General features: G+C 53.1%; 1 protein-coding gene across 1 annotated transcript; it reads right to left on the bottom strand.

The window, feature by feature from the left end:
- Positions 1-5,650: 5,650 nt before the first annotated feature.
- On the bottom strand, positions 5,651-24,400 carry snx19b (sorting nexin 19b). The gene is made up of 14 exons (XM_084466756.1): positions 24,299-24,400; positions 23,683-23,948; positions 23,115-23,309; positions 21,667-22,953; positions 20,256-20,487; positions 17,818-17,918; positions 17,426-17,545; positions 16,782-16,909; positions 16,498-16,591; positions 16,174-16,327; positions 14,810-14,939; positions 7,590-7,774; positions 7,120-7,207; positions 5,651-5,811 (listed from the first exon to the last, which is right to left on the bottom strand). Exons 2-14 carry the CDS (start codon positions 23,884-23,886, stop codon positions 5,688-5,690), a joined length of 3,042 nt encoding a protein of 1,013 aa, XP_084322882.1. The 5' UTR covers positions 23,887-23,948; positions 24,299-24,400; the 3' UTR covers positions 5,651-5,687.
- Between the last annotated feature and the right edge of the window lie 151 nt (positions 24,401-24,551).

The following is a 24,551-nucleotide window of genomic DNA, read 5'->3' as shown; positions in this document are numbered from 1 at the left end:
AGGGGCCTGGGGCCCGGGGCCCTACAGAGACCCCCCCCCCCCCCCCCGGGGCCCTACAGAGACCCCCCCCCCGGGGCCCTACAGAGACCCCCCCCCCCCCGGGGCCCTACAGAGACCCCCCCCCCCCCGGGGCCCTACAGAGACCCCCCCCCCCCCCCCCCGGGGCCCTACAGAGACCCCCCCCCCGGGGCCCTACAGAGACCCCCCCCCCCCGGGGCCCTACAGAGACCCCCCCCCCCCCGGGGCCCTACAGAGACCCCCCCCCCCCGGGGGGGGGGCATCAGGGACTGATGAAGGTTCTGTCAGTGCTGCATCAGGGGCTGATGAAGGTTCTGTCAGTACTGCATCAGGGGCTGATGAAGGTTCTGTCAGTACTGCATCAGGGGCTGATGAAGGTTCTGTCAGTGCTGCATCAGGGGCTGATGAAGGTTCTGTCAGTGCTGCATCAGGGGCTGATGAAGGTTCTGTCAGTGCTGCATCAGGGGCTGATGAAGGTTCTGTCAGTGCTGCATCAGGGGCTGATGAAGGTTCTGTCAGTGCTGCATCAGGGGCTGATGAAGGTTCTGTCAGTACTGCATCAGGGGCTGATGAAGGTTCTGTCAGTACTGCATCAGGGGCTGATGAAGGTTCTGTCAGTGCTGCAACAGGGGCTGATGAAGGTTCTGTCAGTGCTGCATCAGGGGCTGATGAAGGTTCTGTCAGTACTGCATCAGGGGCTGATGAAGGTTCTGTCAGTGCTGCATCAGGGGCTGATGAAGGTTCTGTCAGTAGAGGCATCAGGGGCTGATGAAGGTTCTGTCAGTGCTGCATCAGGGGCTGATGAAGGTTCTGTCAGTAGAGGCATCAGGGGCTGATGAAGGTTCTGTCAGTGCTGCATCAGGGGCTGATGAAGGTTCTGTCAGTAGAGGCATCAGGGGCTGATGAAGGTTCTGTCAGTGCTGCTGGTCACTGACCCATCTCCCTGGGCCCCCTCACACTGAGACCCGAGGGCTGCCTGGTAACAGCGGCCCCGCCCGCTCATTGTCTGATAAGACGTCGTCCTCAGAAATAGCTTTCCCAGAAGGCAGACGAGGAGGTATTCACTGAGCAGCTCGTTGAGGGCCGGCATGTCGCGTGTCACATGCCTGCCCTTCTGCCACCTGCTGGGGTCTGATTGGGGCCTAAGTGGTGAGCCACATTACACTGAATCATTAACACTGAACGTATCGCTTCTCTTTATACATCTGTCAGCTAGCGTATCACGCGGCCAACGGATGAACTTGCCCTTTACTGGCCCTGCGGTGGAAGACTGTGCGTCACGTGACGAAGGACTTCAGTTTGATCCGTCCTCTCTGTCCTCTGGAGGGTTTTTTCCAAGCCAAGGAATGAATAGCATGAGACAAATATGGAGCAGCCAAATACTTGTTTTCAAACATAAGACAATTCCCAAGTATTACTAACCGACTTAATGTTGGGAATGACGTTCCTTCATTCTGATCACGTTTCAAATGTTCCCAGATATGTTGAGTCTAGTGGAGTTGTTGTGGCGATTCTGGGGATGCAGTGCAAACACAGCGGACACCTGGTTGGCCTCAGGTCTCGTTCAACCTGCCGGCAAATGTTAGCAGATGGCCTGAGTCTGTGCAGATTACAACAGAGCATCTCCATCAAGTCCACAGCCGCTCCAGTAAGGCTAACATAACATGTCAGATGTGCAATAGAACATAACTTGATGTGATATTCCCTGGAAGGACATGGTGTCCCTCTATCTCCACACTAGCGATGATGATGAAGTCAATATGTTGGATTGACTTGGATAAAAGAAAAAAAAAGGAGGCTAGCTTGGAAAAAAGAAAACGGATGTGATATATAATATATATGTAATATATAATATATATGTAATATAATATATATATATAATATATATGTGATATATATGTGATGAGCAGTATTTTAAAAACAGTTGCTAGTCGGGGGGATGTGATCAGGCACATGTCAACAAATGTTTTGTCTTGAACGAGTTTGTTTCTCCAACTACCCCGAACACGAAGGAGAGTTCTTCAGTTTGACTCTACAGTGAACGAGTGTTGTGAAGGAGCGAGTCACTACATGGTTCCTGTCATACATAATGACTCCATTTGGTCTCCATCCAACCGTCTGCTTTAACAAAGTGAAGCTCAACACACATCAGTCCCAAAGAGCAGTTCTGATTTGAGTGTTTGGGAAGTGCTTTGTTACCATTGGACGAAAACCAGGTCTGCTATAAAACCATGTGGTCAGTTAATCACATCTGATTCCTAGTTATTAACATGCATGGGTATTGCAAAGCGTAAACTAGTTTTGTTCCCAGGAAAATAATGAGCTTGGAAATCATTTACAGATTTGAAACACTGGTGGTGTCTTTATTGTTGTGACTTTGCACCAAATAACAAACGGTGAATGCTTGAAGGAATGTACGAGCATTTGGTTAAACAATCACCAACAGACAGCACTGCAGTAAGAGGACAATACACTCACAGAGTTACACAACAATGAGTTCAGAAACACATTTTGGAAATAAAGTGCGATGATGGATATGTTGCAATAATAATCAGAATTATTCATCGGAATCTTGCTAATCATATTTTCTTCAAAATTTGGAGAAAAAAATTCAAAAGTACTTTGGTTGCCAAAGTAAGATTAAAAGCTTGTCTGGAAGCCTTTAACCATGTGGAGTTCACTATCTGGGTTTTAAGGTGCTGGGAAATGAAGACACAAACAAGGAACATTTACGCAACACATCATTAAACTCAATTAAATTAGTAAACTGATCTTTCATTGTTCTGTTACTGATTTATTGCTCTATGATGGCACACATTACGGCGTGTGTGTGTGTGTGTGTGTGTGTGTGTGTGTGTGTGTGTGTGTGTGTGTGTGTGTGTGTGTGTGTGTGTGTGTGTGTGTGTGTGTGTGTGTGTGTGTGTGTGTGTGTGTGTGTTCAGTGTTGAAGGCTACATGCATCATTCTTAGTTGATCCAGGGCAGGCAGCCAATGCACCATTTTAGCGCTGTAATGGTTTGTAATGGTTCGTAATGGTTTGTGACGACCATCAGTATCTAATGTGCCCCAACCAAAGCCACACAGGCAGCTCTCGGTGGAATCAGTGAGGAAAAGCCAATAGCTCAGAAGCTTTAAATGACTTTAAATCTCAGTAAATGTGTGTGTGTGTGTGTGTGTGTGTGTGTGTGTGTGTGTGTGTGTGTGTGTGTGTGTGTGTGTGTGTGTGTGTGTGTGTGTGTGTGTGTGTGTGTGTGTGTGATCCCAAAGGAAGGTAATAAGCAGAAGTGAGTAAAGATATTGGTGACCGTGTATAAATAAAAATAGAAACAAGTTTCAAGAACGACTACAGAGCACCTAAAAAGGATCTCAAATATCAGTAACAGTGTGAACGAAAACATTCAGCGTAATCACAATACCATTGGCACAGCCTGCTCTTCTCAAAGTCTTTGTAAGGCATTTCACATGAAACATCTCCTACAAGATAGAACTAAAGAAATCACTTCTTTTCATACAAGCAAATCATTGAGTGAATAAATAGGACAAGGCTTCACAATAGGACACCCAGCGACCGAACACAGGAACACTGGAACACCAGGCGTTGGACGAACGCACTTTGGAATGTTGGACTGAAGTAGCAGCCTTCCTTTACCCACCGAGGCTGTCCAATCACAGGCCTCGAGCCAGCACCACTAGATGATGATCCATTCAAGCTGATCTAGGAAAACTGAATGACACCGTTTATACAATCCATAATTCCTGCTCCACTGGACCTCCGCAGAGAACACAAGCAATGACTCGTGTGGTAACGGTAGTCCCCATGGAGATGGAAAGAGTGAACTACATCGAAACATCCTGAAATACAAATACATCAACAGACGTGTGATCCATCGTAATAGAAGCCTGGTACAGTACAGAGACCATCAGTGATAGCAGCCTGGTACAGTACAGAGACCATCAGTGATAGCAGCCTGGTACAGTACAGAGACCATCAGTGATAGCAGCCTGGTACAGTACAGAGACCATCAGTGATAGACGCCTGGTACGGTACAGAGACCATCAGTGATAGCAGCCTGGTACAGTACAGAGACCATCAGTGATAGAAGCCTGGTACAGTACAGAGACCATCAGTGATAGCAGCCTGGTACAGTACAGAGACCATCAGTGATAGCAGCCTGGTACAGTACAGAGACCATCAGTGATAGCAGCCTGGTACAGTACAGAGACCATCAGTGATAGCAGCCTGGTACAGTACAGAGACCATCAGTGATAGCAGCCTGGTACAGTACAGAGACCATCAGTGATAGCAGCCTGGTACAGTACAGAGACCATCAGTGATAGCAGCCTGGTACAGTACAGAGACCATCAGTGATAGCAGCCTGGTACAGTACAGAGACCATCAGTGATAGAAGCCTGGTACAGTACAGAGACCATCAGTGATAGCAGCCTGGTACAGTACAGAGACCATCAGTGATAGCAGCCTGGTACAGTACAGAGACCATCAGTGATAGAAGCCTGGTACAGTACAGAGACCATCAGTGATAGAAGCCTGGTACAGTACAGAGACCATCAGTGATAGCAGCCTGGTACACAGAGACCATCAGTGATAGCAGCCTGGTACACAGAGCCCATCAGTGATAGCAGCCTGGTACACAGAGACCATCAGTGATAGCAGCCTGGTGGGGTACAGTATGATAGATGATCAGCCAGCTGGTGGGGTACAGTGCAGCACACAGCAATCCATTATTGTGTCCGTGGAGAAGAGCTGGAGGCGAGAAGCTTGTGATCCTCACATCATTCAGTCGGTGGGCTCCCCGATGGACCCCACCCTACAGCTCAGGGGCAGAGGACAGGGGCAGAGGACAGGGGCAGAGGACAGGGGCAGAGGACAGGGGCAGAGGACAGGGGCAGAGGACAGGGGGCAGAGGACAGGGGCAGAGGACAGGGGCAGAGGACAGAGGACAGGGGCAGAGGACAGGGGGCAGAGGACAGGGGCAGAGGACAGAGGACAGGGGCAGAGGACAGGGGGCAGAGGACAGGGGGCAGAGGACAGGGGCAGAGGACAGGGGGCAGAGGACAGGGGCAGAGGACAGGGGGCAGAGGACAGGGGGCAGAGGACAGGGGCAGAGGACAGGGGGCAGAGGACAGGGGCAGAGGACAGAGGACAGCGGGCAGAGGACAGGGGCAGAGGACAGGGGGCAGAGGACAGGGGCAGAGGACAGCGGGCAGAGGCGTCCCCCTTTAGAACACGTCTGCAGGCCAAAATAAGGGAAAGGTGAGGGACTGAATCGTACTTCAAAATCTCTGAGGTGTTTCGCTGTTGCGGTAAGGTGTGAAGACCACCCAAGGTCGGTTTGCTTAAGGAGGGTTTCAGTGAGCAGGAGGAGGCTGTGTGCAGGAGAAACCTGTACTGGACACTTCTTCCACGGCCAGTACTTCAAGGCCCAGTTGGAGAGGTCATGCATGAGCTGGCATAAGGCCGTGATCATGAATATTCAATCTGGCAACAACGCGTGGGCTGGTCTTCCTTGTCTCTGGTTCACAGTGACCAACACACCTCCTCACTGCTCCTCACACCTCCTCACACCTCCTCACTGCTCCTCTCTGCATCACTGTCTGCTCCTCACTGCTCCTCTCTGCTCCTCACTGTCTGCTCCTCAGCCCCTCAGCCCTCACAGCGCCGGGCCGTCTGTGGTCTTGGAGAGGCTCTGCAGTAGAATCTTCTGGAAGTCTTCCTCGGGGATGTCAGGGAACAGGACCTCCAGGAGCAGGTCCAGGATGCAGTAGAGCAGGTGTCTGCAGGAACACAAGTCAACACATTGGCATTAAATAAAGATAACTTTACTGATTGACATTTTATCGGCCCTTAAGACCCTGAGCCTCAACGTAATCACCCTTCATTTACTCTGACTCTACTCTGATCATGGACAACAATGAATGTTGTCCCCTTATGTTTCACATGCAATGTAGCCGTAAAAACTAAAGCACTGGAAGATATCCGTCTGAATATGTTTGACCCCTTTCTAAGAGATATATTCTAAACCACAATAAGCCCTTACTACTGAGGGACCCTTTAGCTCAGAGCCGCGTTATGAACCGTTTGTCCCCGTCACTAGCTCCTGATCTTATCCAGACATTAGCAGCTGTATGTGAGAATGCAAACATCTGAATCAGGACCGGACGTCTATCAGACTTTCCCTGCCAGCTCCCCAGTACTGAGTGTGTGTACCATGTCAGCCCATGTCAGAGGAGAGCAGGTCATTGGCTGGAGAACTCAGTGACTACATCCTGTTCTACGGGTGGCTTGAATTCAAAGAAGAAGAAGAATGGACAGCGAGCGACATTGACATCAACACAAGCAGTGAGGATTACGGACGAGTCGTGGTCTCATCCGGCCTCTTGGATGTGCTGTAAACAAACGTCCAGCCTCCTCACGCTCTACCCCGCCCTCCATCTCCATCCCCTGACCCAGCAGGACCGCCGGTCTGACTGCAGCCTCCCCACGCTCTACCCAGGTCCCCTGACCCAGCAGAGGACCTCTGACCCAGCAGGTCTCCCTGTGTGCTACATGTGGGAAGCAGCGGCTCCGTACAAAGTCCGGACCGGATTCTCTGGACTGGGATGAGGAAACAGATAATGACGCCAGCGTGAGGCGGTGCATTCCCCCGCAGCGTCAGTCCCGCTAACGGTCTTCCTACGAGAGACAAACGAGTCCACGGGTTTCTGAAGTGGAAGGTGATGCTAAGGAATCCTAACACATCACATCCCTGGAGATGAACCAATCAGAGGCTGAAGCTGAACCACATGTTGTACGGCAGCAGTGGCGGAGGGGATGTGGACCTTAGCGTCTGTCAGCTGGGACAAAACGCTGAGCAGAGTGTCCAGTGCGGTGCACACCGCCGAAGAATCCTTCAGCCAGAACCGACAACAAAAGACACCAACAAACAGCCGCTGGACGCCACGCAGTCAACCTCAACCCAAGAAGACCAGACTCAGCATGACGCAGGGCTGAGTGCACCCGGCTTGTAGCTTGTGTGTGTGTGTGTGTGTGTGTGTGTGTGTGTGTGTGTGTGTGTGTGCATGCGTGCGTGCGTGTCTGCTCACCTGTTGATGTGGGGGTCTTGGAGGGAGTCCAGCGCCGTCTGCCAGCTCAGTCTGTACTTGTCAGAGCCCAGCAGCTCCGACACCAGCTCTGTGGGACAGGAGAGGGCGAGGATCAGAGGACCACCGGGGGGGGGGGGGGGGGGGGCATGAAGGGCGGGGGGGTGGCAGGGAGACCGGGGGGGGGGGGGGGGGGGAGGCCGGGCGGGGCTCAGCCCTGGGCGTGGGCCGGTCTGCCTCAGCGAGTGCTGGTGTGTGTGTGTGTGTGTGTGTGTGTGTGTGTGTGTGTGTGTGTGTGTGTGTGTGTGTGTGTGTGTGTGTGTGTGTGTGTGTGTGTGTGTGTGTGTGTGTGTGTGTGCGTGCGTGCGTGCGTGCGTGCGTGCGTGCGTGCGTGCGTGCGTGCGTGCGTGCGTGCGTGCGTGCGTGCGTGCGTGCGTGCGTGCGTGCGTGCGTGCGTGCGTGCGTGCGTGTACCTGGCACCACTCCCATCAGGCCCTGCAGGGCGTCCTGCCGGCTGCGCTCCCTCTCCAGGGGGGTCCGCGGGGGCCAGGGCCGGGCGGGGAGGACCCCCCCCGGCCACACCGCCTCCTGGATCATCTGCAGATACGCCCCCCAGTACTGCACGCTGCTCAGGTTGGCCACGCCCACCTCCAGCCACCTGCAGGTCAGACCAGCGCCTTACAGCCCCACCCCAGACTGGGACTGTCCCACCCCAGACTGGGACTGTCCCACCCCAGACTGGGACTGTCCCACCCCAGACTGGGACTGTCCCATCAACGGCCCACACCAGACTGGGACTGTCCCACCCCAGACTGGGACTGTCCCATCAACGCCCCACCCCAGACTGGGACTGTCCCATCAACGCCCCACCCCAGACTGGGACTGTCCCATCAACGCCGGAGACTCTTCATATGAAGACCAGCCAGCGGCCAAAGCGCACCACGTATGGAACACATTAGCGGCTAATTAGGACGAGCTATGATACAACTAAACATTGAATTGACCCCAAACACACATCTCTACTAAACGCTGTGCACTGCTACACAACCCTATAGTTAGAGAGTTATAGAGATTAGGTTTCATCAATGTACGACATAGACAAACATAAACACAAAAGAAAAATGTTTTTCTAATCGTATTTGAAAGTATGGAGAATGAAAAGACGATTGGTGTCCAGACCAGGGACAAGACCAGGATCCAGACCACCACAAGACAGCAGCCATGAGGGACGATTGAGCAACAGGGAGCCAGGAGGGGATCCTTTAACTCTAACTCTAATAACTACAACTCTAATACTCTTCCATCCTGTCTGTCCCCGTCTCCTGGCAGCCCAGCCATCCAAGGTGTAAGTGTAAGGTGTGGTGTAGTACATCGTCAGGGTCGCGACCCCCGACCCCTGACCCCTACACGTTCACAGCATCAGCATTCTGTCAGAAATGAATTTGAGTAAAGTATTCTGCGTTCCAGCTCAACATGGTTCATTAAACACAAAGTAATGCACCTTTCTGTCGGTGAAACGTGAGACGTGTGCACAACAATGCCTCTTAAGGAGTTCAAATGGACACTGGGATTTGCTGAAGCGATGATACACAGGACACAACACGGCCGACCACAGAGAGGTGAGGCCTTGTGGCTCCAGGCGCCGGCCCAGGGGACCACAGCAGGTCTGCTTGGTGAGACCTTTAACGCTGTGCAGATGCTGTTGCATAACACCATCTCAAACCACAGCCTAACCAGTACCACCAACAGGGGCCTCTGGGGCCAGCAGGAGGCCCTCTCCTGGGTCTGGTTATCCCTGTTCCTCCAGCCTCACCACACACTGGCCACAAGCATTTTATCTTCACTTTGTTTTTGGACAGTTTGACAGGGTTTAGTCTGGCCATGTATTTAGCAATGAACAGGGAGAGGACATACTGGACCTGCAGGATCCAATAAAAAGGTTCAGACCATCGGTGCCGCTCCAAATTAGGACTCCAAGATAAACAGCATCCCATGTAGGGCTCTCTGTGCATGAGGCTGTTAGTGTGCTGTGTAGAGGACTACACTGCAGCAACACCGTTAAAGCATCAGCCTCACCTCCTCTGGGGTAGGAGCATGGAGACATGGAGACACGCACGCACGCACGCACGCACGTACAATAATTGTCTGTCCTGTCAGTCATAACAACGTTCATTTGGGTGACGGTTTAAAAGCTCTCAGGTGGAACATCTCTAGACCATCTCTAGGGTCATCTCTAGGGTCATCTCTAGGGTCATCTCTAGGGTCATCTCTAGGGTCATCTCTAGGGTACTATAAGGGATTGGCCTTTAGATGGCATCAAGGTGGCTACTTCCTCTTTAACGTAGAGACCAGTGCTTTCCATCTCCAGTCTGGAGTCCATATTCTCCAGTGTATCTCATTACAGACTGGCGGCCCCAGCCAAGGCTGCACACATAAATAAAGCAATAAAGCTTAAGACATTTCTGAAAAAGCACGGAGAAGCTCCTAATAGAAGTAGAGCTTGGCCTGCGTCTCCCGGGCCCCGGTGGAGCCCCGGTGGAGCCCCGGTACAGCGCCGGGCCGAGCCCCCCAGAGCCCTGAGCAACACCGCTGCCCTGCACTCACATTCCTCTGACGCTGTAGAAAATGTCAACGCAATCACTTAATGTGTGCTGCTGCTGCTGCTGGGAAAGGATCTGGCCTAATGGACATTAGGAGGTAGCCTGGAAAAAGTGACATGAGCTTTGAGGGGGGAGAGAGCCAGAAGCCAACATTCATTTGGACAAGTGATTGAATCAATTCATAGATTGTCTGTGACTCAGTCGAAGAAGAATGTGTACAAAGGGGCTGGCATTTAAAGCGGAGTCTGATGCTGTGCACTTAAATAATCCATCAGCTCTTAATGCTAAGTATGTGTCTCAGCCTGGGTCCGACTGCTGGTACCTTCTGGCCTGTGACGGCTGCTGCTGCTCGTCCATCAATCCACTCAATGTTTCCTAACGAGAACAATGCAAGGAAAAGGTATACTTTTGCCAATTCAAATAAGAACCACATGTTAGAATAAAATCACTTATGTATTACATTTTATATATATTTATATATCCCTTTCTGACGTCTTCCTGTCAAATAAGTTGATTGATTTAGCTTTGCAATGTTTGTTACACTCAAAAGGTAAACCTTTCCATGGCAATTCATATCTAGGCCCCTAAAAACAATCTGCATCTACTGTGCCCGTTACACATTTCATGGAAAGTCTCTCTAATATGCATTGGTTGCACATTTACAAATCAGGAAAGATAAAATTGTTTTTCTTTCTTGTTCTTGCCCAACCTTCAAATATGAGCCCAATAAGGGCTTATACACCCACACACTTCTGCCACACTTCTTCAAACTAATCGTGTCCACTTGATGCCAAGCACATAAAACCCAAAGCCGTCAGCTGCAGTGAATAGAACAGGCATAAACAGACTGCATGAAGAAAGCACCGATGTTCCATACAGTTATGAGGTAGTAGAGCTGATGAACGCTCCGGGGGGCCCTGAGGGTAGAGGGCTGATGATGGTTCCACGTCGACGCAACGCAAGGACCCCGCAGACGCTTCCACGCAGCGTGAACCTGTTCTGGTTCTGCGTCGGGTTCTAGTGAGCGGACCAATCACAGCCCTTGCTGTTGTGTTGCCTCGACGCAAGGTTACCGTTGTTGGGGAGGCGCCCGTCAGGCCCTGGCGGTGGACGCAAGGAGGGTCCGCCAGGACGTCAGGGGTCCGTAACCCTCTGGCGTTGTGTCGATGTGGGGCCCTAACCAGCCCTTCAGAAGGGATTCTTCTTTCTTCAACGTACTCTCAGGCAGACGTTGAGCTCCTGAAGTTCAGCACCGCGGCTGAAGAGACGTTTCCCTTTAGACTAAGGCTGAGGATTTGTCTGGTGTGGGCTCCTTCCTGAGTGAAGCAATGCAGAGTCCTCGGTATCCAAACACGTTCCAGGACCAATTTCAAGCTCACTGAGACCAATTAAAGTAGTATACCCAGACAATTAAATTACTGGACTTTCAATTTGTCAAGGACGGCCCGTACAAAAGGCCCATCCTATTTAGTGAGAGTGGATGGGACACAGATGTTGCGTCAGAGTAATGGTTCCACAAAGCTATCCACAAACCATCGCCGCAAGGTAACGTCAGGACGTTACCTCATGTACAGACAGTGTTTAGTTTGGTTCTGATTATGATCCTCGTCGCAGGCCACCACGTCGCTTCCTCCAAAAGGCTCGACGTTGCCAAGGGCTTGTGGGTACCGAGGGTTCAGACGTGGCTGGAGGGGATTAGAGACAGCTAATGAAATAGATGAGAATAGCAAGGGAAGAAAATGTATTCCTCAAGCTAATTGTGTTTATTGGCCGCAACGTTTCATGTGCTGTAAACCAAATAAAGTTTTTTGTTTTTTTTACAAGGCATCGCCATGCAGGGTTATCAAAGGCCAGTATTTCCAGGTCCAGTTTGGGCTAGGCTAAGGTTTCAGTGAGCATACGGTGACGGGAGACCAGCGTCTATGCATGTACGTCTCTGGAGAGACGGAGGAAGACGTGGTTCAGGTGAGCAGGGGGACCAGACACCAGGAGGGCTCCAGGGAGCAATGCAATGAATTCCTCCGAGAGCCTATTGGAGACTCTGTGTGTATCACTCATCACGCTCCTTCTCTCAGCCCCCTGGTAGCACCTGGCGCCAGTGAGCCAGGGAGCTAACTTTAGCGACAGTGCAGCAATATTAGCAGGCAGCTGATCTGTGAGCGCCACCGCTGGGTGATCCTGCAGCACCCACCCCGTCCTCTCTCGGGACCGGGCCGACCGGGCGGCTCCTCGCCGGCCGGACGGCTAATGAGGCTGGAGGTCTGAACACGGAACAACGGATGAGAGACGGACAGGCCTTCACCGACCGCCTGCCGGGGTACAGCATGTTCCCCCAGAGAGACACAGCGAGCCACGTATTCAACAGTAAGGGCCACAACCTAGAGATTAGAACCACTCATGGTGGTTCATTTAAAATTGAAGTTCAAACTGCTGAGCCCAGTCCACCTGGGAGGGGCCCCTGGGAGGGGCCCTTCTGACCCCGGTCCACCTGGGAGGGGCCCTTCTGACCCCGGTCCACCTGGGAGGGGCCCCTGGGAGGGGCCCTGCTGTCTGAGCCCGTCCACCTGGACCACCCCCTCCTTCCTACAGCTCTTGGCCCCAGACTGTTGTGAGGGCGTTCAGGGCCCTCTGTTGTGAGGGCGTTCAGGGCCCTCTGTTGTGAGGGCGTTCAGGGCTGTGCAGGCGCAGGGCGATGCAACATGACCTCTCCGTGGAGGAGGAGCCTCCCTGGTAGACAGAAAGGCTCAAGCTGACAAAAACGCAAAAATATCTGATTTTCATGGGATGATACAGAAATGAAAACATACTTAGGGACATTACATTCCATTTCCACCAGCTGCGACAGAGAAGCACACAGGCCATCTGAAGCTGAGTGATTGTGTACAGCCTCACTCTTCTTCTGTCCATTTCCTTTTACAGGCACCTGACAATTCAGTGGTCCCATGGAGCGTGTCCCCAGCCCAAACTACACAGCACCATGTTGAGGATGGTCAATCCCCAGCAGGCCCTGGGCCCCTGGACCCCTGGGGCAGGGCCCTGGGGCCCCTGGGGCCCCTGGGGCAGGCTCTGCGTGTGTGGGTCTGTGTGGGTCAATAAGGAGGGGTGGGGGGGGGTGGGGGGGGTGGGGGGAGGACCGTGCCACGAAAAAGGAGACGCTGTGAGAGTCCGGGGAGATGGCGACAGGAGAGAGGGGCTGATGACAACTTAAGACCCTCCATCTTCCAGCTTTCCTCACCTTCGTCATCGAGCTGTTGTCAGCGGCTGTGTATTAGGACGGCATTTTGGGAGTAAAAATAAGAGTGAGGTCACGTCTGCATGGAAGGATGGAGGACGGTGCAAGTCCAAACATGCCCTCCACTGGACCCGCGGTCTCCTGTCTGTCTGTCTGTCTGTCTGTCTGTCTGTCTGTCATTTCAGCAAAACACTGGTTCAGCTGGAGTCCTCTTACAGAGCCAGTGAACCCACTGCTTCAGCTGGAATTCCAACACTGATATTAAAACTAAATAATAATATCACCAAATACCTTCGGGTCCCCACCGCGCTAATGAACAACAACAGGACCAGAGCCCTGACCCTCAGCCCTGACCCTCAGCCCTGACCCTCAGCCCTGACCCTCAGCCCTGACCCTCAGCCCTGACCCTCAGCCCTGCCACCGCGTGCTGGGGGGAGATGGGCAGAGCGGCCACACATAGAAGCTGTGGCCTCGCCACTGACAGCCCCGCTAAGTATAGAGAAGACCCTTTGATGCCCTCCTGATGAGACTCCTAACATAGCCTCCCTGGGGCCCTTGGACCGCGTCTGGACGGGGGGGCACCGCGGGGGCACTGTGTCCAGTTCACTGTGAGCTAAACCTGTCTGTGACAAATGCTTGGTCCAGACCTAGAGCTGCAGAGGCCCAGTTCAGTACCGCCCTTTAGAGTTAAAGAACATCATTTATCAGGGGTCAGAGAGCACAATACGAGGAAAATACATTATTAATACAATATTAATAATGCAGCGCTAGACACACAACAGGATAGGGACAGAGGCATGGCCGCTGAACCCTGGTCTGAAATAACATTTATCTTTATCCACTACTGTACATAGGCCAGAGCACACCCCCACATTTTTTCCATGGCTTCTTCAGAACGGAAAACCTCGTAAAAGCACTCGGAGTAATCCAGAGGCGGTGATTGTTAAAGGGGACAGGATGTAGTTCCTGTAATGTTGCTGAGATATGTCTGTTTTTATTTATTAATAAAAAGAAGATGAAGTGGACAATCTGTTCTCTTGAATATCACCCCGCCAAACTCCTCCATCAAATGATGCAACTCCTATGAGATGCTCCCCCTACTACATTCACTGCCATTTACTTCAAAAATGTACGAAAAAATGCTGAATGTTTTAATATATCAACACATCTCTGGAATAATCCGATATTAAGCACAAAATAACATTTTAGGTTCAGAGATTTCCTTTGCAGGTGAAGCTATACCTGGCCATACAAACTCTCCACAGACGACAGACTGGATGGGATGAGTGTGAGGAGGAACGTTAGGACTGATGCAACATTTGGTTTGTGTTTTAGAGAATGTGCATCTTTATTCATCACTACTTGCTACACACCACCATTCCTCTTCCCTATTTCCAAACACAGAAGCAGGAAGCTTTCTCTAGCGTTTCTTCAACAAGCATCAGTTGCGTTTTCCCACAAAGTCGTTTTCTTGTTGTTAGGGGTCGCTGTGCGTCATGAGCAGAGGGTGTATAAAGGGTGTGTGTTTGTTCAGTGGTGGGGGGTGTCAGTACCAGTGCTGTCTGGTGACCAGTCAGAGCTGGTTCCTCCCTGGTGGTCAGTGGTGGGGGGTGTCAGTACCAGTGCTGTCTGGTGACCAGTGAGAGCTGGTTCCTCCCTGGTGGTCAGTGGTGGGGGGTGTCAGTACCAGTGCTGGTGACCAGTTAGAGCTGGTTCCTCCCTGGTGGTCAGTGGTGGGGGGTGTCAGTACCAGTGAGTCAGAGCTGGTTCCTCCCTGGTGGTCAGTGGTGGGGGGTGTCAGTACCAGTGCTGGTGACCAGTGAGTCAGAGCTGGTTCCTCCCTGGTTCCCCGGAGGCTCACCTGTCGATGAGCGTCCCAAACAGCAGGCGCACGGTCCGCTGGACGTTCTCCGTGCACAGCCAGCTCCACTGGCCCGCCATCAGCAGGCACATGATGCTGAGGGCCGGCTCCGCCAGCGCCATCTCACACCCTGCAACGCACACGCACACACACACACACGCACACACACACACACGCACGCACACACACACGACACGTGCACATGCACACCCCACACGCATGCACACACGCACACACACACACCCTTACCTTATTCATTTTGTTTGTCCTCACTGGTTGTCATTTTTGTCAAAGGATATAATCAATTATAATATATTTATGACAATACTGTATATAATAATAATATTAAAAGGGTCATTTTAGAATAACGTATAATGTTTTCTAGAGACAACCTAAATCCTGATGATTCTGTCTCCGGTTTCCCTGTAGCAGCACTGCCCCCTAGTGGTTCCTCTCACTGTGCACTGATGAGCGCTCTAGCTGCTGGCATATATCTCAGATGAAGAGAGACAGAAAACCCGTTTCCTTTAATGAAACAAGGAAGCAACCTTTCTTTGTCTTCTAGTAACCTTTGAGCTCGTCCCGTGGGGAGAGGGTAGAAAAAGAGAAGCACAAAAACTGGAAAAACAAATGATTGTAAATGTAAAATAAGTCCATATTTTGAATTGATCCTCCATCAGACGTCACAGCATGAAACCGCCACTAGGCACCGTTCCTGATACATGACATATAAACTAACTAGTTATGAATCATTTACTAATGATTTGTTTATGATCCTGTCATGAAGGTTTATACATTACTTTACAAAGACGTTATGTTAACATAGCACTCATTAATCATCCTCAAACGTATATTCATGTTTTGATAACGATTGGTTCATCATTATCTAAAGGCGTTATGAATGACCTATGACCGAACGTTATGATAAAGTGTATGAAAGTAATCCATAGGCACCGTAGTCCTCATGGTAAGATACTAGACCAGTGGTTCAGCTTCTGAGCTTTACACGTGAGACCAGATCATCAGCAAGACATCTTGTGGACCCCTCCTCAGCTAAATGATAAATACTAGACGTGTTAACACAGTGAGTGTTTCAATGGCAGTAAAGTTGTTCAAAATGAAATATATAGAGCAAAAGACTCTGCCATGCAGATCAGAGATATCTAAGAATATAATATAAATAAATAATATAATATTCAAGGCCTCCTCCCGCCTGCAGCGACCGGGGTCTCTTCCTGGCCGTGGTCCTTTGCCGTCTCCTCCTCCAGCTCCCATAACTTCGTGTCTTACTATATAAGTAATATCTTACTATATGTCTATAATGTCTTACTCTCTATAATATAGATGTAATACTGTGACCTCACCAGGCTGGGCGCGGGGCGCGGGCCGGGGGCTGCTGTCCGTGGTGACGTACGGCTCCCCTCCGGGCGCCCGTCCGCCGCCGGCCCTCTCCGGCTGCGGGCCCTCCTGTCCCGTCAGTAAGGCCTGCAGGCGGGACAGCGACATGCCGCTGAACATCTGCCGGCAGAAGAAGAGGGGGGGGGGACCTCAGCACAGGTCTCAACTTTACACAACTTGGGATGGAAACCCTGAACCCTTTGGTGGTAACGAGTTAGTACCGACTCTAAGAAGGAACCCGCTGTGGTTCAGTCCCACCGCGACGACCCCGGCCTACTGTGGATACGTACCGCGTTGCTCTGCCCGAAGCAGAACACCAGCGGAGGCCTCGCGTCAGAGCCGTTCACATAGGGGCTGTTTCTGCTGGAGAATCTCAGGCGAGACCTGAGAACATATGAATCATAATCCTCCTGTGTTCAGTGTTTTAGAACCATGTGGCGTCTCCGCTCTCTACGTCAAGCAGGATAATGTTCCCATGTTGTTTCTGTGGTTTGGTTCAGGACAGTCCTCATGTTATTCACTCCTGGAGGAGCTGTACTCGACGTGTAATGAAAGGAACCTTCTGTTCTTCTACCTGTTCTTCTTGTCAGGGTTCATCTTCCCGCTCTCCATCTCTCCCTCGTTGTCCTCTGTCGGGCTCTGGGGTTCTGAGCGGGGAGGGAACGCCGTCTTCAACGTGTCCACGATGGCATTCACCACAATCTGCACACACGCACACTCAGACAACACAGCCAGCCAGCATTCAGGCCAGTCCAGGCCAGTCCAGGCCAGTCCAGGCCAGTCCAGTCCAGTCCAGTCCAGTCCAGTCCAGTCCAGGCCAGTCCAGTCCAGTCCAGTCCAGTCCGGGCCAGTCCAGTCCAGTCCAGGCCAGTCCAGGCCAGTCCGGGCCAGTCCAGTCCGGGCCAGTCCAGGCCAGTCCAGGCCAGTCCAGTCCAGGCCAGTCCAGTCCAGTCCAGTCCAGTCCAGTCCAGTCATGGGAAGGGAGAGGTGGAGGGGATTCAGTTGGATGCTATCTGCAACCTTATCACTAGTTCTACATTCTACACCCTGGACCTTAAAAGTGTTGCTACAGTGGGATGCATCCACTGTATGTTAACTTCATATCATCATCAACTTCAACCTAATCTCTGCATGACAAATGATACAACTTCATTCATGATACACAATATATTTCTTTGTGTCTTACGGCCTTCTGGAGCGGGCAGGGTTAGAGAATACCTTGTCTATGCGAGACACGATGAAGGGTTTCTTGACGAAGGCGATCCGTGCGTCTGTATTGAGAGCCAGGAACTCCTGCATCTCCTCGCTGTTTGCAGCCTCGTGGATGGAGCAGAGATGCTGAAAGAAGAGAGAAATCAAAGAAAACGCTGGTGAGTTTGTTGTCAAAAAGGAGCAATAACCCGGAATATGTGAATTATCTCCCTATCAAAATGACACAATCCACAGATATATACTTCAGGGATTTGTTTCTGTTCAGTAGTAGCAGCCCATTACTGGTTATAGAATATGCATGGTTTATGTTTATAACAACGTTTTTCTATTGCATTGAAGCATTGATTCCTCGACTTAAACACTCCAAACCAACATAATACAAAGACAGCCACAACAACCTTTAGAAAAGTCTCCAGCAATCCTTTTCTGGCTTCAATCTTGTCGCTGTCCATGTTTCCAAATGGCATGTCAGGAAATATCTTCTTTGGTCCTTTAACACCTTAACCAGAAGCAGAGCTTAGCATCACATCATGTAAAGAAAAGCTTACACAGCCATGATTTCAAAAGACTCCAATAACAAAAGGACTAAACTAAAAATGACATGACAAATTCATCAAATACAGAAATTACTTTTTAAGGACGTTGAAAAGAAAACGGACCCTTGTGCTTTAAAAAGGCTAATCTAATGTAGTTGCGCTGCATATATTCCACAGACGGTCCTGCTGTCAGGAGCCAGCGGTGGGGAGGTGACGAGTGGCGTGAGGCTCCTCAGTGAAGCGGCTGTCTTGGGGTAACTCTCTGAATGTGGACCATAAATGTTCTATGAACAACAAAGGCTGCTCCCTGCTGCGGCCTGTATCGTCCTACTCCCCATCACACAGCGGGGCCCTGTGTCGTCCTACTCCCCATCACAGTGGACCACAGCGGGGCCCTGTATCGTCCTACTCCCCATCACAGTGGACCACAGCGGGGCCCTGTATCGTCCTACTCCCCGTCACACAGCGGGGCCCTGTATCGTCCTACTCCCCATCACAGTGGACCACAGCGGGGCCCTGTATCGTCCTACTCCCCATCACACAGCGGGGCCCTGTGTCGTCCTACTCCCCGTCACACAGCGGGGCCCTGTATCGTCCTACTCCCCATCACAGTGGACCACAGCGGGGCCCTGTCGTCCTACTCCCCGTCACAGTGGACCACAGCGGGGCCCTGTCGTCCTACTCCCCATCACACAGCGGGGCCCTGTGTCGTCCTACTCCCCATCACAGTGGACCACAGCGGGGCCCTGTCGTCCTACTCCCCATCACACAGCGGGGCCCTGTGTCGTCCTACTCCCCGTCACAGTGGACCACAGCGGGGCCCTGTATCGCCCTACTCCCCATCACAGTGGACCACAGCGGGGCCCTGTGTCGTCCTACTCCCCGTCACAGTGGACCACAGCGGGGCCCTGTGTCGTCCTACTCCCCGTCACACAGCGGGGCCCTGTGTCGTCCTACTCCCCATCACAGTGGACCACAGCGGGGCCCTGTCGTCCTACTCCCCATCACAGTGGACCACAGCGGGGCCCTGTATCGCCCTACTCCCCGTCACACAGCGGGGCCCTGTATCGTCCTACTCCCCATCACACAGCGGGGCCCTGTATCGTCCTACTCCCCATCACAGTGGACCACAGCGGGGCCCTGTATCGTCCTACTCCCCGTCACACAGCGGGGCCCTGTGTCGTCCTACTCCCCATCACAGTGGACCACAGCGGGGCCCTGTATCGTCCTACTCCCCGTCACACAGCGGGGCCCTGTGTCGTCCTACTCCCCATCACACAGCGGGGCCCTGTGTCGCCCTACTCCCCATCACACAGCGGGGCCCTGTATCGCCCTACTCCCCATCACAGTGGACCACAGCGGGGCCCTGTATCGTCCTACTCCCCATCACAGTGGACCACAGCGGGGCCCTGTCGTCCTACTCCCCATCACACAGCGGGGCCCTGTGTCGTCCTACTCCCCATCACAGTGGACCACAGCGGGGCCCTGTCGTCCTACTCCCCGTCACACAGCGGGGCCCTGTGTCGTCCTACTCCCCGTCACACAGCGGGGCCCTGTATCGCCCTACTCCCCATCACAGTGGACCACAGCGGGGCCCTGTATCGCCCTACTCCCCATCACAGTGGACCACAGCGGGGCCCTGTATCGCCCTACTCCCCATCACACAGCGGGGCCCTGTGTCGTCCTACTCCCCATCACAGTGGACCACAGCGGGGCCCTGTATCGCCCTACTCCCCATCACACAGCGGGGCCCTGTATCGCCCTACTCCCCATCACACAGCGGGGCCCTGTATCGCCCTACTCCCCATCACACAGCGGGGCCCTGTGTCGTCCTACTCCCCATCACACAGCGGGGCCCTGTATCGCCCTACTCCCCATCACACAGCAGGGCCCTGTGTCGTCCTACTCCCCGTCACACAGCGGGGCCCTGTCGTCCTACTCCCCATCACAGTGGACCACAGCGGGGCCCTGTGTCGTCCTACTCCCCATCACAGTGGACCACAGCGGGGCCCTGTGTCGTCCTACTCCCCATCACAGTGGACCACAGCGGGGCCCTGTATCGTCCTACTCCCCGTCACACAGCGGGGCCCTGTGTCGTCCTACTCCCCATCACAGTGGACCACAGCGGGGCCCTGTATCGCCCTACTCCCCATCACACAGCGGGGCCCTGTGTCGTCCTACTCCCCATCACAGTGGACCACAGCGGGGCCCTGTATCGCCCTACTCCCCATCACACAGCGGGGCCCTGTATCGTCCTACTCCCCATCACAGTGGACCACAGCGGGGCCCTGTCAGCCTACCTTTGATGAGCTTCCTCAGGTCCTGTTTCTCTTCCAGGCGCGTCTGGAGGTTGAGGAACTCGCTGTAGCGCCTGTTGACCGTGTGGTAGGCCACCGGCTGCCCGGCTCCAGGGCCGTCGGGGGCCCCGGGGCCGTCCCCGGGCCCCTGGGTCCCGGGCCCCTGGGCCGGCTCCCCCTCCTCGCCGCCGGGCTGGAGGCAGGCCGCCGTCTCACAGAACATCACCGTCTCGTACTGCCACACACACACACACACACACACACACACACACGTCCTGCATCAGCGCCCTTACGCCCACGGCCCGCTCAGACATGCTGAAGGTGCTTCAGCGCTGATCCCCAACAGCAGAATGTTCCCTCAGTGACGGAACACGCTGCGCTCTCATCTGTTGTCCACTGCATGCTGCTACCTTGTCAACCATCATAATAAAAGATATTGCTGTTCTCAGTGTGACTAAGCTATGTATTACTGTTACTACTAGTGCTGCTACTACATTAGTTAAATGTGTTTCTATGTTAAACATGTTCGATGTTATGATGTTATGTTATGCTATCACTGCACTGGCTCAATCAACCTGCAATGGAAACATTCCCATTGCATGAATAAATATCCATTCAATATCAGCCTCCTATTATCCAGTAACATGACGTTTCCTGCATCTACCCTGACTGAGTGTACAGGGTGGAGGTGTGTGTACCCTGATGGTGTAGAGGGTTTAGAGGGTGGAGGTGTGTGTACCCTGATGGTGTAGAGGGTTTAGAGGGTGGAGGTGTGTGTACCCTGATGGTGTAGAGGGTGGAGGTGAGGGTGGAGGTGAGTACCTTGATGGTGTAGAGGGTGTAGGGGTGTAGAGGGTGGAGGTGTGTACCTTGATGGTGTAGAGGGTGTAGAGGGTGGAGGTGAGTACCTTGATGGTGTAGAGGGTGTAGAGGGTGGAGGTGAGTACCTTGATGGTGTACAGGGTGGAGGTGAGGGTGGAGGTGTGTGTACCTTGATGGTGTACAGGGTGTAGGGGTGTAGGGGGTGGAGGTGAGTACCTTGATGGTGTAGGGGTGTAGAGGGTGGAGGTGAGTACCTTGATGGTGTAGAGGGTGTAGAGGGTGGAGGTGTGTGTACCTTGATGGTGTACAGGGTGTAGGGGGTGGAGGTGAGTACCTTGATGGTGTACAGGGTGTAGGGGTGTAGAGGGTGGAGGTGAGTACCTTGATGGTGTACAGGGTGTAGGGGTGTAGAGGGTGGAGGTGAGTACCTTGATGGTGTAGGGGTGTAGAGGGTGGAGGTGAGTACCTTGATGGTGTACAGGGTGGAGGTGAGGGTGGAGGTGAGTACCTTGATGGTGTACAGGGTGGAGGTGAGGGTGGAGGTGAGTACCTTGATGGTGTAGAGGGTGGAGGTGAGGGTGGAGGTGCGTACCTTGATGGTGTACAGGGTGTAGGGGTGAGACCCCGTGCCGCGGTGCTCCTTGGCGGTGATGGTGCCGGTGATGCGGAGGTTCTGGATGAGCACCGGGCCCTCGGGGCTGCTCAGGGGCTCGAAGCTGAACGAAGGCCGGGGGGAGGGCCCCAGCGAGGCGGTGGCGGGGGCCAGCTCATTAGGGGCCCCCTCCAGCCCCAGGAACAGCTCCCTGGCGGGGTGAGCGGACAGCGGGCCCCCCTCGGGGTCCGGGAGGCTGCGGGTCGGGCCGGGACTCCCCTGCACCGGGCGGAAGCAGGAGAAGCCACAGCCGTCCGCCTGGTCCAGCGACGGGGGCCGTAGCGAGAGCTTAGGGCCCCCGTCGTCGACGGGGCCCGGGTCCACGTCGAGGTCCAGATCCAAGCAGTCGGTGGGCGTGGCGCACTCCCGGGGCAGGTCAGACTGGCTGCCTTCTTGCCCGTCCGTGACCAGGGAGTCTAAAGAGTCGCGCTTGTAGTCGGCCAGGGGCGACTCCAGGTCAGAGTCGTTCTCCTGGTAGAACGGGTTGCACTTACTCGGCCTGGCAAAGTTTCTGAGGAACGGACGAGAGTGCTCCGCCTCCTCCGTGTTGTTCTGAGGGCTGTACAGGTCAGAGTCCGCCGTGTCGCAGCTGACCGAGAGCAGCCTGTCTGTGGCTGTGTCCGTGTCGCTGGCGGACTGGGTGTCCACCTCTGAGGTCACTGCGGACGAGGGCGAGGTCGACATTGCGCGGTCGGGGGGCCGGGGGGCTGTGATCTCCTCCTCCTTCGGAGGCACTTCTGAGCACGCAGACGATGGAGAGGACGGAGGCACTGAGTGGACGGGCGGGGGCGGCCGCTGGGGGGGCGGGGCTGAAGAGGCCTCTGCGGGCTCTGCAGCGAGGACGGACGGGGAGGTGAAGACTTGGACCAGGAGGACGTTGAGCCAGTCGGGCTCAGAGAGTTTGCTGAAGAACGGGAGAAGAACGTTGCAAGTGATGAGTTCGCCGACCACAAAGCGGCCAGTGGTGCTCTCCAGGTTGGGCGCTGGGACCAGGGAGTGGAGCAGCAGGTCCACCACCGCCCTGGTGTAGTTGTGCTCCAGGGCGGCGCTCTTCACCGCGGGGTGCGGCGCCTCCAGCTCAGTGTAGACCCTCCACAGCCGGTCGCCGGCGTCGCTGGCGTCGCCGGCGTCGCTGGCGTCGCTGGGCTGCTCTGCTACCAGCTGCGTCGCTCTGAGGAACTTCTGCAGGTGGCCGCCGTACAGGTCCAGAACCCTCTGGGACAGGGCCTGGAACACAACAACAACAACAACAACAGATATTCATTCAGAATAGAAAGGTGGTCTAAATCCTTGTGCCATCATGTTTTAATGTATTTTATATAAGTCTGCATTAGATCATCATCATCAAAAGACTCAGCAACGCTGGTCTGACAATACAAACCAAGTACCTTCTGATCAACCAATCTAGCACGGGTCTTCAGCTCCATTGCCATGGAGATCATGGCTTCCTGCACATCTATCTCAAAAGCCCTCTCGGTGGATATAGTGGAGTACCAGGAGGAGACAAAATCCCTGATGATCTTCCTGACTGTGTTCTGAATCTCCTGGTCCAGCTGCTCCTCATCCTCCACAGAGGAGGAGATCTTAAACAAACCAAAGGAGAGTGAGACTTTTAGAACACATCACAAAAAGAACGTGCAAACAGGTCATTCAACCCTCCCACTGTACATAAACGATACATGGATCAACTGAACATGAACGTTGACAAAAGAATACACTGTTTCATTAAACACATTGACTATCACACTCATATTCACCTTATTTATTAACGCAAACTATGTAAAACATTGTATCTTAAAAGTATGACTTTTTGAATAAAAGCTTCCTGAAAAAGGAAAGCCCATGAAAACAGAGGATGGAGAGAGGGTGAGAAGAGAGAGATGGAAAGACCAGAGGGCTGAGAAGAGAGAGGTGGAGGAGGGGAAGAGAGAGCCTGGAGAGACCAGACCCCTTTACCGGCTCCAGGCTGATGAACCTCTCCAGGTGAACTAGGCTGTTGGACTCAAGGAACGCTTGCGATCCAAGCCAGCCCCCCAGCACCACAAGCAGGCTGGTGAACACACACAGCAGCCAGATGTTGACCAGGAGGTGGAAGAGAACAAGCCAGGCGAGCAGAACACCAAAGCCTAGTAAGCTTCTCCGTCCAAGTACTTCTGCCATGGCTGCAAACGTCTTATTCAACGCTGTTGGATTTGAGGCGCGACATTCGTTTCAGAGTGGACCTTGAACGAGATGATGGAGACAGAGATACACCGCAGTGCGTGGATGGCGATTAGAAACAGTAATGAACGTTCCCACAAGTTATTGTAGAAGATCAAGACGCTAACTTAGCTCAACGAGACCCCACGAAATAATAAGCCATGATCATGTACGAAAATCAGCCACCTCGAGTGAAATGCTGACACCGCTGATGCCTGGAGCTCGACCACTCAGATGACTGTAGCTGGACATCGGCCATCACGATTCTATAATGTCTCTAAACCTTTATACAAAATGTCAGCGTGCGTCTCAAAAACGTATCTAAACGTGTTTCAGAATAAGCCTTAATCCACAATGGAAATGTCAACCTTACCAAAGTCAGCAATGATGCGAGATCTGAGACCGTTAACGGGGACCGCGTCGGGTCGAGGCGCGACGCGCTCCGTCCATCGATCTGACAGCGGCCGCCTCTTTGTTTACTTCCGCTATCGTGACGTGAGCTGAGCCGCAGCTGACGCGGTGTTCCTAGACACACACACACACACACACACACACACACACACACGCACGCACACACACACACACACACACACACACACACACACACACACACACACGCACGCACG

The sequence above is a fragment of the Micromesistius poutassou genome (assembly GCF_964030765.1).
Source record: "Micromesistius poutassou genome assembly, chromosome: 4".
Lineage (NCBI taxonomy): Eukaryota > Metazoa > Chordata > Actinopteri > Gadiformes > Gadidae > Micromesistius > Micromesistius poutassou.
Note: the sequence above shows the minus strand (reverse complement) of the source record. Positions and strands in the feature narration are given on the sequence as shown.